This window comes from Mandrillus leucophaeus, unplaced genomic scaffold (assembly GCF_000951045.1).
Source record: "Mandrillus leucophaeus isolate KB7577 unplaced genomic scaffold, Mleu.le_1.0 Scaffold226, whole genome shotgun sequence".
NCBI classification, from domain to species: Eukaryota; Metazoa; Chordata; class Mammalia; order Primates; family Cercopithecidae; genus Mandrillus; species Mandrillus leucophaeus.
In genome coordinates this window covers 1,543,364-1,563,891 of record NW_012102321.1, presented here as the reverse complement: position 1 = coordinate 1,563,891, position 20,528 = coordinate 1,543,364, and the positions used below count along the sequence as shown (strand labels likewise).

The 20,528-nt window shown below is 45.1% G+C and overlaps 1 protein-coding gene across 1 annotated transcript in view; it reads right to left on the bottom strand.

The window, feature by feature from the left end:
- Nucleotides 1-731: 731 nt before the first annotated feature.
- The window catches only part of TNN (tenascin N), an 81,854-nt gene continuing 62,057 nt past the window's right edge, over nt 732-20,528 (bottom strand). Inside the window, exons 16-19 of the mRNA XM_011981426.1 lie at nt 12,609-12,705; nt 11,564-11,731; nt 4,003-4,166; nt 732-1,603 (exon numbers count right to left, since the gene is read on the bottom strand). Of these exons, the coding sequence (XP_011836816.1) occupies nt 1,463-1,603; nt 4,003-4,166; nt 11,564-11,731; nt 12,609-12,705 (570 nt within the window). The 3' untranslated portion in view covers nt 732-1,462. The remainder of the gene's footprint in view (nt 1,604-4,002; nt 4,167-11,563; nt 11,732-12,608; nt 12,706-20,528) is intronic.

Here is a 20,528-nt window from a genome sequence, read left to right as displayed (position 1 = left end):
AAGCAGACAAATACTTAATAAACTCTTGTTGAATCAATTAATAACATGCAGGTACATTTTTTCATCGTCAGTGTCAACACTAAAACTGTATTTCACTGAGACCACTCATTGTCAGAGCAAGCAGTTCCATGGTGTTGCTTAATGTGTGTGTCTGGGGAAGGAAGGCAACAGAGGGGGTGCTGAAGACTTTCAAGGTTGGAGACACCTAGGCCATAGACTACACCCTTGTCCTGGAGGGGTATGGCAGCTTTCAGGGCATTGCCTTCTTTCCCATTCACTCACTTCTGTATTCTAAATACCATTATTTCCCATCATGCAAATCAGAGTCCACAGCCAACTAAATTCCATTACAATGCACAAATTGTACCTTCACTTGCACTTAGGTTCCATTTAGAATTCAAGGGCACTTATGTGGGGGGAAATAACACAAGGCAATTTTTTTTTTAATCAAGGGGTTTATTATTTTTTTCTTCAATAGGAATTTAAGTTACTTCATTGGTCACTGACTTTGCTACAGAAAACCCTCCAAAATGATAGAAAATAAGCAAAAAGGATCTGATCTTGCCAACTGTTCGATCAAACAGCGAGACTCACGGTGCTGAGCACTCCCAGAAAACCCAGGGCTCCAACAGTGCGGGGCGGGGAAAAGAGGGAATCTGAAGCCTGGTAGGCATGAACGGGAGTTGCAGAAGAGTCTTTGGGAGGAACCAATTATCAAGAGAGTCAAATTATTCAAAGTTGAAATGAGTGAGAATTTATTCACAACATATGCAGTTCTATGGATGCAATTATGCAAATGACTGAAAAGAGGGCGCTTAAAAATAGCAGTAAGGCGGCAGTTTTGGTCTCCAGCATGCTGGATACTAGTCAGAACTTAGCTAAACGTAAGTCCATCTTAGCCCCTTTTATTCCCTTTATTCTTCCTCATAACACCAGAAATTAAAAGGGGGAGGTTCACACTGTTTTCCTAAAAACCCAGTGGGAAAGGTGTTGACAAACGTCCGGTTGCCTCAGCCCTAACCCCTGGGTCATGAGAACCCCCCTTCTGTGCTTCTTTCCAGAGAAAAGATTTGCATTAGCAGAGCTTTAATACATAGATGTAAATTTCCAGAGATTTCCAATTGGTGAAGTGTTGGGTGATTCCTTCTCTTGCCCTAATCCAGTATATTTGTTGCCGAAGATAAGCTGAGAAACCTTGCCATCCCAGTCCTGTCTTTCCTACGCATACTGTGTAACTACTGTTTTGATTTTCAAGACCCTCATAAAGACGGGCAAAAATGCAGGTGAGAGGGAAGGAACCTCCATGGCTTGAAGCTTGGTGACATGATTTGTTCTCTGGGCTATCAGGCGATCCCAGAACCCAGAGGCTCTGAGCACTCCCAGACCCCAGTCACCACTACCCACCCCGCCCCAAGCTCCCACAGCTGGTGTTGTCTCCTGCAAGGACTGCTCACACGGGCCATCAGAACGTTCGCAGCCTTCCTCCCAGCGTCCGCTTCTTTCTGCCCAGGACAGGCTCCTTGCTGTAGCCATGAGGGCGGATTTTCAACTCCACGTAGGGAATGGAGAATTCATGTCCTTTCCAAGGCTCCCAGTTCACCCCCTACATAAAATACATAAATAAATAAATAAAGCCACATCAAGAAGAGGCTCTTGGGAGGAGGGCAGGGTGGGTTATGGTACAAAGGAATTAATTAGTCACCAATGAAACCACTCCCTCTCTGCTCGGGGGAAAGAGAAGGGGGTGATGAGAAGGGAAGGGAGGGCAGGATCCAAACACACGCGCCCTCTGCTGGGCAGCTGGGGTTAGACTGGCTGAGGACTTGGACATTTGGAAGCTGGCGGTCTCTATGGTGGGAGCAAGGTGGTGTGAGCCCAGGAGGTGGGTGAGGCCAGAGCAGCCACAGAGACAACACAGGGGTCAACCAGGCCGGCAACGGGCAAATTATCTTTGCTTCTCTCTTTTCCTTTCCAAAAAATTAAAGGCAAAAATAAACATATTAATTGGCCAATTGTGTAAAATCATTTTCAATTTAGACTGTTTAGATACTAGCTCTGGGGTAACAAATAGCCTGCTGAAAACTAAATTTCATTTTATGTCTTTTGACTGGTGAGTGCAATAATATTTAATTCACTTAATAACCTTGCAACCTGGCCAATAAAAAGCCCAAGTGACCAATTTTATGTATTTTAATTTGCGAGGTAAATAATAAACAAGAAGCTAAATGCCTTGCAGACTGTGAAAAGCGCATTAACCAGATGAATGTCTTTTATTAGCAAATATGGGATGGTTCAGGGCATCCTGCTTGCTCATTTCCAATATTTGATCTCCTATCCCAGTCTTCCCTGAGCCAGCCCACACGCTGCCACCATGATTCATGGGCCAACCCTCCCCAGCTTCCCTGGGGGCAAATTTCTTCTTCCCTTTGAAAAATCACATAAAGATTGGAAGTCCCCGCAGCCTGGTCAGAGCCAAAGTAATCAAAATGTACCTGGACTTTGGATGTGCTAATATTTACAGTAATATTGGTACAAGGTGAGTTCTGAAGAGGTGGCTTCCTGGAGGCTTAGGATCAGGGCTGTGGATGGGAAATTAGAAACCTAGGATGGGGACTCAGGGTTTGTGGAAGGGAGAGGATTAATGATGAGCAGAGACAAAGATGCAATTTTCAAGAAACTGTGAGGGAGCAGGCAGGAAGTGCCCTGCAGCTGTCAAAGAGTCAGGATGATGCACTGGGGCAGAGGAGGCTTGAGAAATAGCAGGTGGGACAGTTTCAGAGCAATGTGGGGAGAGGACCCCTCCTGGACCCCTGGGCCCTGGGTGCACACTCCCAATGCGGAGAGACTGGTCTAGCTCAATGTTCTGGGCAGGCTTTGGGTGAAGTGGACCCAAGAGTAGGTCTGACCTAAGGCACAAAAGACTATTTTCCTGGTGATCAAAGGACTTGAGACAAACAGCTTTTTTTTTTTTTTTTTGAGACAGGGTCTTGCTCTGCCACCCGGGCTGGAGTGCAGTGGCTTCATCATGTCTCACTGCAGTCTCAACCTCCCAGGCTCAAGTGATCTTCCTATCTCAGCCTCCCTAGAAGCTGGGACTACAAGTGCACACCATGATGCCCAGCTAATTTCTGTATCTTTTGTAGAGATGGGGTTTCACGATGATACCCAGGCTGGTCTCAAATTCCTGGGCTCAAGCAATCAGCCCACCTCAGCCTCCCAGAGTGCTGGGATTACAGGCATGAACCACCGTGCTCGGCCAAAAGAAATAGTTCTTGTTCAACTAGGAGAAAAACTAGAAAAAAGTAGGCAGTGTTTATTATAAACTGAATGTTTGTGTCTCTTCAAAATTCATGCAGTAAAGCCCTAACCACCCCCTACCAACATGATGGTATGTAGAGGGGGCCTCTGGGAGGTAATAAGGTTTACATGAGACCATGAGGTGGAGCCCCCATGATGGGACACATGCCCCTATATGAAGAAGAGATCAGAGCTCCTTTCTGTCCACCATGTGAGGACGCACAGCCATAGTCAGCCATCCACAAGCCAGCAAGGTCCACCAACAAGAACCAAATCTGCCAGCACCCTGATCTTGGACTTCCTAGCCTCCAGAACTGTGAGAAATAAATGTCTGTTGTTGAAGCCACCTGGTCTGTGGTATTTTGTTAGAGCAGCCGGAGCTGACAGTGTCCATGTGTGAGCTAGTGAAATGAGACAGTGTGTGGAGCACATCATCTGTCATTACATGGCAGTGGGCAGCCCAAGCTTTCCCCGCACCTGCCCCTAGGCAAGTGTGCAGCACTGGGAATGCAAAACAAGCAGGGCTGTGGCCATCAGGAAGGGGAGGCCACAACCTCCAGGCCATGGAGCCTGGAGGAGAAACTCTACTGCTTTCACTGGAAGCTTCAGAAGGAGAGGGGCTGCCAGACTGGCCTGGAGGGTGTCCCTTTGGAAGCTGAATGTGGGCACACCCTGGGACAGAAAAGACATTCACTTGTCACCTACCTCACTGTGCTTGGTCTCCCCATATCTGCCATTGGGGTTGGCCAAGTGGCAGTTCTTATACCACCAGCCACCATGATGTGTCAGGGCACAGTTGCTAAGTGCAATATCGTTGTCTCTGTCGAAAGTTGTAAACTTCCATCCATTGTGGTAAGAAAGAGCATCCCCTGCAGGAGAGAAGAGACAGAGGTGAGAGCCCAGGGTTAGCCACCAAGGAGATGATCAAAAGAGGACCCAGGAGGAAGATCTCCAGGCATGAAAATGCCAAGGATGCAGCCAGTCGTGTCACAGGTAGTCACTGCTCTCTCACAGCCCAAATGGGAACATGACACATGTGAACAGGCTCTTTTTCCTGGCCTGTACCCCAACTTCAGGCCTGTTTCTCCAACAGTCCTCATAGCATTTTCACTTGGAAGCTCCACAGTCAGATCAAACATCCAAACATAACAACTCTCCCCAAGTCCCTGACCACGCCACACACAAGAGCACCACTCTCCACTCTCCCCCGTCTGCCTTGGGTCCACTCCTCTCCCCACCACCCAGACCTGGAACATGGAGCCATGTTTGACAATCCCTTCATACCCTTTCTCAAGCCCTCCCTCCTGCAGATCACTCACATACACCCCTACGTCTCTGTTCCCATGACACCCACCCTCGGCCTTCTCTCATCCTGGGTCTGTGTTAACAAAACAGCCTTCTCTCTGGCTTCTTGCCTGCCAGCCCCTCTGGAGTTCAGATGTCCATTTTCATCACCTCAGGCCCAACAGTCTACTTCATACCACAACGAGGTGAATTCCTGTTCCATGCCTTGCAGGCCTGTAGGTTGGCTGTGCCCTGTGCACAATCTTGCATCCCACCATCTCCACCACGCACCCTCCAGTGTGGACCAGCCCACCGTCCAGGGGATTTCTCTCTGCCCTCATCTGTCCAAATAATCCTAACCATCCTTCAAAGCCTAGCTCAGGCCCACTTGTAAGGAAGATTCTCCTTATTGGTCCTCCCACGCACCCTCCTAACACACACACAAACACACGCACATGCACACACACACGCACACACACACCCCTACACACAAACATCCCTGAACTTCCAGAGTCCTTCTGGAGACACATGTAAAATTCAGTCCTTCCTTACATCCCATCTGGAAAACTGCCTTAATTATTTTGCTTGTGTATCTCCTGTTTCCCTCTCATATTTGTCATCCTTTTATAAACTTTCTTTTCCTGCTCATAAAAGGCAATAAGGGCCCATATCAATCACAAGCTTCATCAAGCTTTGTTCCTGCAATAAGGATTCTTACATTTATATCTCAGCTCTGAGTTTAGCAATCTTCTTCACATGTGCATTCTCATTTCACTCTCACAGCAAACCTGTGAGGTGGGCAGGGCAGCTCTTGGTCCCATGAGGAAACAAATTCAAAAAGGTTTGACTCTAGGAACTTATTAAGGTCCCACACTCCACAAACAGCAGAGCTGGGACTCAAATCTCTGTCCTGAGATTCCAAGTCCAGGGTTCTTTCTGACACACCAATCCACCTATGGCTTCCTTGTTTCAATGGGGGGGCTTCATCTATCAATGGTTCTTCAAGTGGGGTTCCCAGACCAGCAGTGTCCACATCCCCTGAGAACTTGTTAGAAATGCAAATTGGCCAGGTGCCGTGACTCACACCTGTAATCCCAGCACTTTGTAATCCCTGCAAGGCCGAGTCAGGCCCATCACAAGGTCAGGAGTTGGAGACCAGCCTGGCCAATATGGTGAAACCCTGTCTGTACTAAAAATACAAAAATTAGCTGGGTGTGGTGGTGCACTCCTGTAGTCCCAGCTACTCTGGAGGCTGAGGCAGAAGAATCACTTGAACCTGGGAGGTGGAGGTTGCAGTGAGCCGAGACCATGCCACCATACTGCAGCCTGGGTGACAGAGCGAGACTCCATCTCAAAAAAAGAAAAAAAAAAAAAAAAGAAGGAGAAAAGAAAAGAAAAATGCAAATTATTTGGCCTCAGCCCGGACCTACAAAACAGGAAACTACAGGGTGGGCCCTGGCAATCTACGCCTTGACAAGCCCTTCAGATGATCTGACGCAGTACAGTGTGAGAACCTGTTCTACAACTTCACTCATTTGATTTTAGGGAACATTTACTGAACACCTGCTATGGAGCAGCACATGCTTGGCTCTGTGAACACAAAAATGAGGAGGTCCTTGCTCTCAAAAACTTTTTGGAGTGAGTTGGGTGAATATGCAGAGTTGGTAGTATATGTTAAAAGGGCAGGTCCTAATTTGCCCCCCAAGTCTGCAATCTCACCAGCAGCTCATTTATACCTCACCCGGAAAAAGCATGAGAATTCCCGGGCCACAGAGGCCACTTCCACGCAGACACAGCAGATGGGTCTGTCTCCAGTAGTTTTCTCCCATCCAAGAAAGTTATATTGTCATGCTAGTCATACACATTTCCTCCTCCCTCCAGACTTCCTACAGAAAGTTAACCACAGCTTGAAATAACGTGCAGTGTCTCCCTTAGTAACCTTCTTTAATGAGCACAGCTTACCTAATTTACATAGAAGTTTCCCAGGGCCGCTTTCTAAGAATCTGTGCAGAGGCTCCCTTAAAGACACGTTTGTGATGATCTAAACCTGGACACTGGGATAAAGAAATGTAAAGCAAGTGTTCACCCAAATGTGGGAGGTCTTTTTCTGCAGAAGGATTTTCTACCTTCTAGAAACTGAAGCCATCCTAATGTTCAGAGTGTAGAGAGTGAGAATGAGGACTGGAGGGGTTCGTGGCAGGCCCATGAAGGGCTGCACCCACACTCAGAGGTGACCAAGCTGGTCACCATCCATCTCATCAAAATGTCCCTCTGAGACCCACTCTCCCCCTCTAGGATTCACCAGGACGGGAAAGATGGCCCAGGCAGCTGCACCTCCAAAGATCAGGAGAAGCCATTAACATCACATCCTCCGTCAGTCACACACAGACACAGTACTGTGTGTCTGAACCTTGAATGTCTTTTATTTCAGGATTAAGAATGGATGATTACAAATGATTTGTGCCATTTCTAGCTTTCCCTTTTGTCCATGTACCCATTATTTTTTTTTTTTTTCAAGTGCCAGCATTTAAAAATCCATCCCTGGCCCCCAACCCACTAAATGTTTCCAGAGCTCCCCAGTCACATTTCCAAGTGCCCCCAGGGTGGGACCCATCCCTGGTTGTGCTCCCACTGTAGCCCATGCAGGTGGGACTTGAAATCAGCTGTAAATAATTGGTTAGCCCTAGAATTCATTCTGCACCATTCTGAATGCCTAGCTCTTTATGTTTTCATTATGATTTCTAAATAGATGAATAGCATCTTAAAGGTGGAGCTCATAAGATGCTCCCTGCCCCCACTCAAAGACTCAGAATCAGAAACTAAATTTACACATCATTTCCTTGCTGGAATTTGCCTCATGAAGGGAAAATGGGCTTTCTGATAAGACTTGAGTGGAAGTCAAAAGTTGAGGGCCCACCTGGACAGTCTCAGCCTTAAGCCACACATTCCTGCCAGGCTGCATGCACGTCAGTTCTAATCAGAGCTAAAATGATGATAGAGGCTGGGGAGAGCTGGTGTGTGCAGGGAGGTATCAAAATGTTCACCTTTCATTTGAATGCCATGTCTTCTAAACAGTGCCTCGGCACTCAAGACATGAGTAGCCAGGAGCTTTCTAAATTCTGAAACCCTCCTCACGGACGATCAGCATACATAAGGAACGTTAAGACTCCACTAATGCTACCATTGTAATTCAGAATTTAAAAGCGGGAATGATAGTACACATGGGAAGACTAGATCGCTGCCTAAATGCTGTGTGAAAGTCTCCTATTAAAAAATAAATTCTATTAAAAAATACATCCTCTACTGGCTGGCACTGTTGGCCTGAACAACCTTAGAACAGGAATTATCCCCTCATTGCAGGTAACATGCAAACAGATTACCTGGGAGGAGAATTAAAATAATTTCCAAATATGTTGACTCCCTTTCAGTCTCTTTCCTATTGGCATCAGTTCATTTGCTGGATCATTTTAGCACAGGCTTCAGAAAAGGCAAATGGTAATGGCCAAGGGAAAGGAAATATGCAGCCTGGAGGACAGGCCTGAGTGAGGCTCATGACCAGGAGGCCAGGGAGGGCAGTGGGTTTCAGGGAGAGACGTGGGGCACGGGGGCCAAAGAAAAACACCCAACTTCATATTTTGTACAGGGAGGGTCCCACACTCGGAGCTTATGTAGACTTCTTTAACCCAAGAAGGAAAGGCTGAGGCTAACTGATGGCCATGATGAAGAGCAGACAACAGGGTACTGGAAACCAAAGAAATGATCAGATGGACTCCATGCGGACTGAAGAGGCCCAAGAGTTCTGGGACAGACTGGAATGTGTGTACTCTGTTATACCAAAGGGTTGGAAGAACCTGGAATAAGCTGTCAGGAACATAGTCTGATCTCACTTAGAGATGGGGTGGGAGCATATGGGCAGTGTGCTTAGTCACACAAAAGAGCATCTTTAAATCCCCTCTCATTCAGTTAATATCCTCATAATCACATGAATGTCCATCTATGTTTCCCAATTGTATTATAACTGTCTTTTTCTATACCTGAATTTCATGTTTTATACAGTCATGCCTTGCATAAGAACATTTCAGTTAACAAGGGGCTGCATATACGACAGTGGTCCCATAAGATCGCAATAAACCTGAAAATTACCCAGTGACACCACAGCTGTCGTAAGGTCGCAGACCAATGCATCACTCATGTGTTTGTGGTGACGTTGGTGTAAACAAACCTACCAGTCATACAAAAGTCTTGCACATATCATTACATACAGTAAATAATACTTGATAATGATAAAACAATTATGTTACTGGTTTATGTGAATAATACTATACTTTTTATTGTTATTTTAGAGCGTATGACTACTTATCAAAAAAAAAAAAAATCCTGTAAAACAGCCTCAGGCAGGTCCTTTGGGACATACTCCAGAAGAAGGCATTGTTATCCCAGGAGACGACAGCCCCATGTGTGCTATTGCCCCTGAAGACCTTCCAGCGGGACAAGATGTGGAGGTGGAAAACAGTGATATTGATGATCCTGACCCTGTTGCAGGCCTAGGCTAATGTGTGCGTTTGTGTTTTAGTTTTTAACACAAAGGTTTAAAAAGTAAAAAATAAAAGTAAAAAATGTTTAAATAGAAAAAAACTTACAAAATACGAATATAAAGAAAATATTTTTGTACAGCTGTACAATGTGCTTGTGTTTTAAGCGAAGTGTTACTCCAAAAGAGTCAAAAAATTGAAAAACATGTTAAAGTTTATATAGTAAAACAGTTACAATAAGCTAAGGTTAGTTTTTACTAACGAAGAAAGAACATTTTTAAATAAATTTAGTGTAGCCTATGGGCAGTGTTTCTAAATTCGACAGGAGTGTACAGTCATGTCCTGGGCCTTCACATTCGCTCACCACCCACTGACTCACCCAGAGCAGCTTCCAGTCCTGCAAGCTCCATTCATGGTAAGTACTCTGTACAGACTGACCATTTTTTATCTTTTATACCATATTCTCACTGTGCCTTTCCTATGTTTACATATATTTAGATCCGTAAGTACTTACCATGGTGTTACCATTGCCTACAATATTTAGTAATATGCCATACAGGTTTGTAGCCTAGTAGCAATAGGCTACACCATATACCTAGGTCTATAGCAGGCTCTGCCGTCTAGGTCTGTGTAAGTGAATTCCATGTTTGCACAACGATGAAATGCCTAACAATGCAGTTCTCAGAACGTATCTCTGTCGTTAAGCAACGCATGACTATGTTATATTTCAAGTGCACGTAGCACAGCCTGTCTCCAGCCCGTGGAGACCTAGGACTACTGAGGAAAGAAGTGACAGTATCCAAAGGCAGCAGGGATCTTCTAGCTGCAATGCTTTTTTTTCAAGGACTGTCTTTTCCCTGAAATAATTATTTGTATACTTTTTCTCACCCAACCCCTACTCAGAATCCTGGAAGTTTCCTCATGTCTGTAGCCAAAATGCCTCATACTCTGGTAGGTGCCTACCACTCCCTCTTTGTCTCCTCCCATGTCACCCTGTCACCAAACTCACACTTTCATTCACCCCTGTGGAACCTATTGGGTCTCAGGGACTATTATGTAAGACACTAAACATCTGTAAGATTATGTATATAGAAAAGTCCTGCTAGCAATTTCATTTTTTAAACTCTCCCACTCTGTACCAGGCTCTGAGATAGGCCCTGGGAAGTAAGAACAAATGCAAAATGCATCTGACTATTGTTTAAATGAAATTGGAAGATCTCAAAGAAAGGTTTGCATTCACAGTTGGCCACCCCAGATCATGGCCCCAGACACTCAGAAGTTCTGTTCACGGTCTTCTGCCATCAGGGCTCCTTGAGTAGACAATCTTGAGAAGTCCAGCAAGGCTGTGAGATAAACTCCAGCGTTCTTTCCTCCACTCAGTCCCCACTCACCCCGAAGCCCCCAGGCCTGGAGAGCCCTCTCTTTCCTCCCACTCGAGTTTCCCCCGTTTTGCAGATCCAACTCCCTCCGGTTGCTTCATCCTCCGTGTGCCCACCTTCTCCACACTCCTGTAGCTCTTTATGTTTCTTACCCCTTATGTGACTGTCTGCAAAAGTTACCTTCTTTTGTTTTCACCTATCTACATTTAAGTCTAAGGAGAGAGAATGCCATGTCTTATACAGTCAGTCAATCTGGCTGGTAACACATTCCTATATAAATACACCAAAGTCAAAAACATGCAAATGTCAAAACACAGGCTTACTTGTTAGGGTTTAAAAACCATAAATGCAGCTTTTAAAATATTAGTATTAAAACAATAACCACACCTCCCCCTCTTACACAAAATATTTAATTTACTGCTATCATTCCAGCATTTCAGTCATGTTGCTTAATTTTGTTCTTTTTCTTCACAACCAAACACACCAGCAACTGGCTTAGCTCCAATGAGCAGCCACTAGAGGATAAAGGTTCCCCGACTTTCCACTGAACTGCTCATTTCTGTGTTGTCACAGTTGAATTAAGTTAATGAGTCCCACACTTATTATTTGAATCAGCACTTTCATTGTTCTGTTTTTATAGCAAAGTGCCACTAAAGGCTCAAATAATAACACACACACACACACACACAAACTGTGCAAAGATGACAGCCACACTGCTAAAGTTTAATGAAAGACTGACAAGCATCAATAAATTGTTCAGAATATGGGCTCATCAGCTAATGTACAACGGCCCGAATAAGCGGAGCACAAGAGGAGGGTTTTTACTGGGCGTGGGGGTGGGGGGGTTGTGACGTATAACATACACAATTTCCAATTTTATGGTGGTCAAGGATTGCTTTAACTACTTGCTCACTCCTGACCCCCTGCAGACAGTAGGGCCTCCACTGTCAATGAGAACAATTCACCTCCACAGAATAATATTCCATCCCCCAGATCAGTGGCATACAGCAAACCAATCCTTATACAACAGACAGCAAGAGACCTTTGCAGCAAGAAAACATTTTTCCTCACCCGCTGTGCCTCTGTATTTCCCAACTGTCAGCTTATACCGCTCCTTGCTGGAGGCCACTTGGAAGAAATCATATATAGCATAGGCGGATTCATTGGCAGTCTGTAAATCCACTCTCACCTCATACCGCGTTGGAGTGCCGGTGGTGAGGTTGTGTAGCTTGTCAAGTCCTAAAAATAAAAAACGGAATTCCAACACCCAATCCACCCATGTGTGCCACTGAGTACGCAACATGTGCGTCTGAGGCTTTCAGGACCTAAAGTCACTTTAGTCTTTACCTTCTCTGCTAATAAGGGGCAGTCTCAGCACTTTCTCTTTCGGGGACTCATAGTCACGCTAAGGAGTGTGGAGATCATGCTCTATGGAAGGGAGCAGTGAGGGGTCAGGGTAACCCCAGAAGGAATCTGCCTCCATTGGCTCCATCCCTCTAAAACAGAAGCAGTTGTATTTATCATCCATTTATCTCACCAAGTAGGAGGGCGGGTCAATGACTCATCCTAAGATCCCCGAAGAGATTTTATACTGAACAAACCACAACATCATCTACTCTATTAGACACTGGGTATCTGAATCATGACTTTTTAATTCTTCATTTCCCAATTCATGCTTTTGGCTATTTCCCACTCTGTGAACATCTGCTCCAGAGGAGAGCAGAGGGAAAAGGGGGAAAACATTGCCCATAATGCCTGGCATCACCACCAGAATTTTAGAGACTGCTAGAGTGACCTTCCAGTAATGACCCAGCATCCCAATCCCTGAACTTTTTTTCTACTACTGTGCCTTCTATGATCTTCAGGCTGCAGGCAGATCCTGCAGAGCTTAAAACAGCATAAAACCCCTGTGACCACCCTACCTTTCAACAAGTTCAGAGTGCAGGAGAGCCTTCCCATCAACATGCCCACCAAGACCCTGCTCGGCACAGTCCTCTGTCTCCCTGCCACTGGGGCCTCTCTGTGAAGGTGGTGAGCTTCCCTAAGCCTCCTAGCTAGCTTGTCCTGGGAGAAATCACCCCCCACAGCCCCAGCCTCCTGGATTCTGAGATCATACCAAGCCAGAACTCCTTCGTGGGGTCCCCAAAGCCTTCCACATAGGTCCTCCATCGCTTGAAGAAATCCAGCTGCCCAGTGTTCCGCCTCTGGAAGACCTGAGAAGGGAGACGAACACTTCATTCTGACCCTCCAAACAGATATAGGTGCTGGGAGACAAGAGAAAACCAAGAACTTGCTCATACACTGCCTTCCTCCAGCTAGCATGTCTTTCTTTTTAGAGAGGCTTTTTATTTATATGTCAGTAGATTCACTATATTAATAAGCATTATTTATATGTACAGTAGTATGTCAGGTACTAAGGCGTGTAGAGCAAAAGCAGAGAAGCTTCCTGCCCTCAAGAAATTTCAGTTCTTTCCATTATTTGTGTGATTCAGTTGCTAGTGTGGATTGTCTAGGGCAAGACATTCCAGACCTCTGCCAATTCTCACATGTAACTTTCAACACCCATTTAACTCAATTGGGGCACATCACATTTATAGCATCTTTTTTCCCCTTTTCTCAAATAGTTTGAGAGTAGAAATTATTTTTTAATTCACCTGATTCTTAGCATAGCGATTATTTAATACTTATGGAGAAAAAAGTTCACACAACAAGTATTTACTGAGCATCTACTATGCACTAGGCAATACACAAGATAGTGTGCAAAGTGAATAAATCAGAAATGGTCCTTTCCCTCCTGGAGCTAATAGTTCAGTAAATACAATTACTAAATTAAATAATTTTTTAAATGCAATTAAAACTGTAATAAGGGCTATGAGGGAAAGATGCAACAGAACTGCAAGAGCGTAAAACAGGAGGACCCGACCAAGGAGCCAAGAAACCACCCCCAGGACATGGCTGAGCTGCAGGATGAGTAGGAGTGGTCAGGCAAGAGCACGGGGAGCAATGTTGGGGCTGCTGGGGGCTGAGGAAGGGATGGAAAGGGAGGCTGAGAAGATGGCAAGAGTCAGTCCTGGTAAGCTTTTAAAAGAGATTGGTGAAGACATTGGTCCAGGTAAGAACGGTGGAAATTATTGCAGAGTTTTAAGCAGGAAATGAGATCCGATCAGATTCATCTCTAGCTAGAGTGCATGGAATGGACTGGTCAGCGGTAAGAGTGGAAGTGAGATGACTAGTTAGGAGACCACTGTAGAGTGCAGATGAAGGGGGACAGTAGCTTGGATGAGGGATGCCCTGAGGATAGACGGAAGTGGATAAAAGGTAAAGTTGACAGGGCTGGTGACAGAATGTGGAACTGAAAGAGGAGGAAGTCAAGGTAAGATAAGTTTCTTATAGTTTGGGCTTGCAGATGACTCTTCCCTCAGCTATTCACTGAGATGGGGGATTCAGAGAGGACAGGTTGTAGTTTTTGGGGTTTTTGTTGTTGTTGTTGTTTGTTTGTTTTTTGAGGTGGAGTCTCACTTCATTGCCCAGGCTGGAGTGTAGTGGTGTAATCTTGGCTCATTGCAACCTCCACCTCCCAGGTTCAAGTGACTCTCCTGCCTCAGCCTCCCGAGTAGCTGGGATTACAGGCACACACCATCATGCCCAGCTACTTTTTGTATTTTTAGTAGTGACAGGGTTTTACCATATTGGCCAGGCTGGTCTTGAACTCCTGACTTCATGATCCACACACCTCGGCCTCCCAAAGTGAAAGTGTGAGCCACCATGCCTGGCCGAGTACAGATTTTATGAGTGGGTCATGAGCTCATTTGGGGATGTGGTAAGTGTGAGTTATTTCTGAGGTATACTGGTGAATGAAAATATCACAGAGCAATTGGATGTAAGGGCTGGAGTTCTAAAGAGAGGTCTAGGCTAGACTTATTGAGGTAGAGTGTGTCTCAGGCAATGCTAGGAGTTCACCGAGTCCCAGTTCACTTTCTTCTTCCCAGGAACACAGGAGGATGTCCATTTACAGCTTCCCTTGCATTCAAGTTGGAGCCATGTGACTATTTGCAGCCAAAAGGCTGTAGGTGGGAGCCTTTTGTGTGTGGGTGGGTTCTCTACACTCTCTCTTCTACTGCCATGCACCACAGGGCCATGGGAAAGGCCACACACTGAAACAGCAGAACTATGAGATGGAAACAGCCTGAATCCATGAGTTACACTTGTAACTGGCTGCCAAACCTGCACAACACATTGCACACATGAGAAAAATACATTGTGTTTGTTCAATTGCTGGAATTTAGAGTTGGTTTGTTACTGCAGCATAGCCTATTCTATCCTAGTTAGTGCAGAGAAGCATGGGACCCAGAGGAGGGTAAAATGAAGTCATGGGAAAAGATGAGACCACGTAGGAAGAAAATGGGAACTGAAAAGATAAAGTGGCCTAGAATCAAGCCTTGAGGACATCCAGTATGTATAACGAAGAAGGACAAATCCATCAAGGAAAGAGAAGGGGCAACAGAAGTGGAGAAAAAGAAACTAGAAAAATATGGAATCACAAAAACCACAAAGAGAAAGGTGTGGTCAGTAGTGTCAAGTACTGATGAGAGGTCAAGGAACAGGAGGTCAAAACCATCCCTAGAATTTAGTGGCACAGAAATCACTGGTGATTTTACCTAGGGCTGTGTCAGTGTGAGATATGGACAGAAGCCAAACTGGAATGGACCAAAGAATGAGTGAGATGCAAGAAAATGGAGGCAGAGTTGGGTACCATTCACCAAAGTGTGGACTGCTTTCTTTTCAAAAATTCCTCTGTTTGGAGAAGGAAGGCACTGTTCCAGTCACAGTAAATTGGATTCTTTTATAGGAAGTAAATCTGAAAAGTACCTACACACACCTGTGTACACTACTGAAATTGATAACACATCTAATTCCACATGACCTTGAGAACCAAGCCGAACGCCATCCTAGCTAACCTCAGGAACGATTCCCACTAACCAAAGGCTGGAATTGCATTTCTCTCTCTGCCTATTTTTCTTTGCATTCATTCAGATGCAGAAGCCCCAACACAAAATCTAATCTCCCTCCTTTCCACTAGACTTCACAGCATGTGCCTTGAAGTAAAACACATTATCTTGAATTTATAAGGTAAACTGCCTGACATTTGTGCATTCTTTATATTTTTCTCCGGAAAGAGAAAGGGAGGGAGGAGACAGTAGGTTACCCTGCAGCAATGCTGAGAACTCCACATGGGAATTCATATTTAACTCCTTCCAAAGCACCCATCCAAGTTTGCTGGCCAAGGAGTGGGGCACCATAGATGCAGAAGGCTCCAGGCTCCAAGTCAGACCACAGCCACTTCCTGGGCAGGGGATGGGTGGGGATTGCTGAGGCAGCCTCTTCTATTCCTGACCCTCGGCCAGCTCATGGTAAAACAGGAATGGAAGGGAAGAGAAGAGCCTACCTCATAAGACTGCTGGGAGAACTAAATGAGACACCACATAAAATGTTCTATAAATGGGCAAGAGCTGCCAAACAGAATATAGGAAAGATCACGACAAACAGTTAACACCGCGTTAACATTGTTGCTCTCTTTCCCCTTTGCTCAAGGATCCATCTTTTAAAGGTGCCCTGTTTCCTTCTTGGCTTCCCTCACTTTTTTTTCACTCATTTATTCACTTAGATGATAATCATTTCGTGAGCATCTGTTGAGTGCTGGTCCTGGAACAAGTATTTATGATGCCATTTGACAGATGTGAAAGTCCAGAAAAGCAAGTATCCAGAGTGCTACAGCTAATCACTGATACAGAGACCACGCATAAACCTTATTTTTCTGTCAGAAAGTTTGAAAATACCAGCCCTACTGAATCTGTTTCGCAAATAGCATTTCCAAAGACTCTGAGAACTTGCTAATTTCCTAACAAGGTGCCTGATCCCACCCCTTCCTTGAGACTCTTGTTGTACCGTGGACAGTGGAAATTTAGGACAGATGTAGCACTGATGTATGGCTCCACATATATCGGGTCAAATCACGTTCCCACCACAAGGTCAGGCTCAAATCCAGCCTTTCCTTCCTAGGATGCATTACAAAGGTATTTGGTTTCTATCTCCAATCAATGGACCCAGTGCCCAAGCTTGATAGGAGCTTTCCAGCGGGGGTGTGTGTGTGTGTGTGTGTGTGTGTGTGTGTGTGTGTGTAACAATACTTCATCTGGGCCAGGGAAGCTTCCAAAAATGATTCTGGTGCTCTTTGCATCACTGTTTTGAACCAGAACCAGCTCTATACTTACTAGCTGTGTGCTTGGGCAACCTTGACAAGCCTCACTTTTCCAAACTGTTAGATTAACATGTTAACAGCCTCTCGGTCACAAGCTTAAATCAAGGCTTCAGCAAGGTCATTAATCATAGTAAATCATAAAGTAGTTAAGCCAGACCGTGGCACATAGAGATATAAGAAGTTGTTATGATCGCTCAATAAATGTTGGTTTGCATTTTATTATATCCGTTTCCAAATGAACGGACCCACAGGGACCACTGATGCATCTGGATCAGGCAGCCTTAACTGACTCACTCAGAATCTAAGCCACTCTCATTTGATGAGATGAAAACACCCTATAATGAACTATTAGGGTATCATAAAACCCCCTGACCAAGTAAGTTTCAAAGGGGGAAAAAAAAAACTCTTTATGTCTCGTTCTATACTAGAGTGGTCATTGCATTTTAGAACTTATTCAATGCCCTGAATGACTAAATACAGAGAAAAAAAGTCAAACTTGCACTGAAATGTCTGTGGAAAGAGCCTCTAATGCAGCCCTTAAGACTTTCAAGATGGAAAACAAAGATGGAAATATTTGAGACATTAAGTGTTCCCTGATGTTCTTTCCAGCCTCCCACCAGCCAGCGGCAGAGTTTACCTCAGGGCACAGTTCTTCTGGTCTGTTCTTCAAATTGAGTTCCTGCTGCTTGGGATGGAAGAATTACCATAAAAGGATTTTAAAAGCTCAATAAAACAGAGAAACTGACTATGGGTCATCCTTCAGTGACAAAGGACTCTTGAACTCCCCCCAAAAAACTATGACAACTGTGAGTAAAATGTTTTGTGGGGAGTTTTCAGGACTCTGTGTTTTCTGGAGCATGGTGCCTTTAAGTAAAACCCTGCAGAACCTCAGTTCATGCATGACCCCCAGGAATCTGGCTCAGAAAACAAGACTTGGGGTGGGGTTGGGGCTGGGGAGGGTCAGAATGCACAGTGGCTTTGTTATTTTTGGAACCAATCTCTGTGTTTGAGGAGGGGTCCTTTCCATGAGCAGGATATAAATGGCAAGCTGCTTGGGGGCAGGGATTTCCATTGGTTTGGTTCACTGCTGGATCTTGAGTACATGAAACAGTGCCTGACACACAGTAGGCACTCAATAAATATTTGTGCAATAAGTCATGACTATTCCAGGGCAGACAGACTGACAGATCTCTTTCTAAATGTTGTCCCAGATAAACGTCTCTTTCTCTGTGGGAGCTTGGCTTACAAAAAGGCCACACTAGACAATAAAAACATCCTGCCAAAGGTCAATTATGGGCACAAAGGCAGGAAATTGGACTGCAGGCCTGAAGGGACAGAATGCTTAGCCTTACAATGGTGCTGATGAAAAGCAGCAGGTACAGCCCTATGGGTCTGGTCGGGTAGAAGACCTCCCATGTTACATTCTGTTCTGTTGTTTTTTACATCAATCAAGAATTTCCCCCAACCAATCCAATTACTGCCTTTCAACCGTCAGATGCCGCTGTGCAGATAATAAGTTTTCTTCATTGCTGCTTATCAGATGGTATCTTTTTATTCGTGTCTGCTCAAGTGTCTTTGGTTTCCCAGGCCCCTGAGTGAATGTGTAAATGAATAAGGTTTGAGCATTATGAGATCATGCTCTCTCTTTCCCACAGTGACTTGCGGAGGCACAGCAGGTTAAGGCTGCATTGTAGCTTGGAGGAGTGAGAGTCTTTATCATTCAGGCACAGGAAGAAAAGGGGCAAGGGGAGATGGAAGGATCAGATTGCAACCCTCAAAAGCAGCTCATCATATAATTGGATCAGGCTGCTGCAATCAAAGAAGCTGCCATGTGGTTTAGGCAGACAATGGCCCGAGAGAATAAAACGTCTACACAGAAGAGGGACAATTAGAGCATTGCCCAAGTTTCCGTCTTTCAGGCTTTAGTCTTTCCAATCAAAACCTCAAAGGCCTTGTTACTGTACTATGGAGCCAAGGTACAGAACTTGGACAACAGACTCCAGTTCAGAGGACTGAACTCCCCAGACAGGCTATGCATTTGCATTTTGGATGACCTGAGATGAACTCACTGAGAAGACCAATGAGTTAGGAGGCTGGAGTCTTGAAATCTGGTCCCAGCTTTGTCATTCTTGTATGACTTAGGTCAAGCACTTCTTTCTGTGGGCCTCACTGTCCCTATCTGTAAAATAGGAAAAACAATCCTCTCTTACTTACTCTAAAGCTGTTGTGTGAGGGTCATGTGTTCAAAGTGCTTTGAAGAAGGTAAAATATAGGTAATACATACATATAAGGCATTACTAGATGATGATCAACCCACAAGCCTTCTAGGACAGGGAATAAGTACTAGGCTCTATCCTTACAGTGGGTTGGTGTCAGAGGCGTTTGAACCAGAGCCATCTTGAGTGAGTGCTAAGACAATGGGGCTGGGACTTGCTGGGCTGCGTTCCCAGAAAGTTAGGTATTCCGAGCCTCCAGATGTTTATGGTTAAGGGAACAGATTGACAGTGTTTACTAAACAGACCCAGACTTAGGAATGTCCTGATATCCTGATATCTTGAGAACAGAAGCACTCCTAATTTTGCTTTAAATATAATAATATTGATTCTTGCAAAATACAGTAATTAAGAAAATTAATCCTCTATCACAAACCCTTGTAACAGAGCACATCTCCTCAAGATCTTTTTAAATCCTATATATAAACAAGTATCGTACCTAGGGTGCATGCATTCCTCCTTACTTTCAGAAACACCCTACTCTGTCTATGGAGTAGCTGTACTTTCACCACTTTACTTTCTTAATAAACCTGCTTTTGCTTTGCACTGTGGACTCGCCCCGAATTCTTTCTTGAATCCAAGAACCTTCTCTTGGGATGTGGATGGGGACTGCTTTCCTGTAACATTGGGATCTCTCTAAAAACAGCAACAAGCCACCAAAACTCCTCTCTTCCATGGGTGGAGAAGAAATAGGGCTCCAAACACTCTGTGGAGCATCCATGACCGGCATCCTGGGCTGAGAAGCAAGGCCCTACGCAGAGCTCCCCAGGGTTCTGCGTGACTCACAATCCAGCCACCTCCATCCGTGTCCATGTCGCAGTACACCTGCAGGGGCCGGCTGGCATCGCCGTGCAGGTAGATGGTGTACAGACCACTGGCGGCATTGCTGTTCTGCTGAACCTGACTGCAGTCCGAAGGGTGTGGGAAACGGGCACCAACTGGGAGCCAAGCAGAGAGAGTATTGTTAGGAGCTGGGCAAGGAGGAAAGAGGTGGAGTTTCTCCCTATGTTAAGGCAACTTATTTTGTTTGGAAATCATTTTGTAACTTCCTACTTTAGCTTTTTCCAACTCTTCACTCATATCTTATTTTTCTCTTCAACTCCCCAAATGTACCAGGAAAAAGTCAAGTTCACATCACCTCCTCCCCCAACTCAACTGCCCCACAAAATAACACTCTCTTTCACTCCTCTCTTTAGCCTCCCCATTGTGGGATGGATTTCTTTTGAACACATAACTCCATTTCCACTTCCCCATGCCTAGAGAAATCAATAGTTCTGCATCCACTTGCTCCTCCCTGGACTGCTTTGCTAGCCTCTCCAATGCCGGTTCTCACTGCATGGTCGTTCAGAGCACAGGATTCCACATTACCTGTGGAGAGGGTGGTGGATACATTTCTGCTCCGGAGACCACCCTTAAAGGCAACAAGGGAGACAGGGTAGGTGGCACCTTGCTCCAGGCCTTGCAACTCAAACCTCTGGTCTTCTCGTCCCAGCTGTATCTCCTA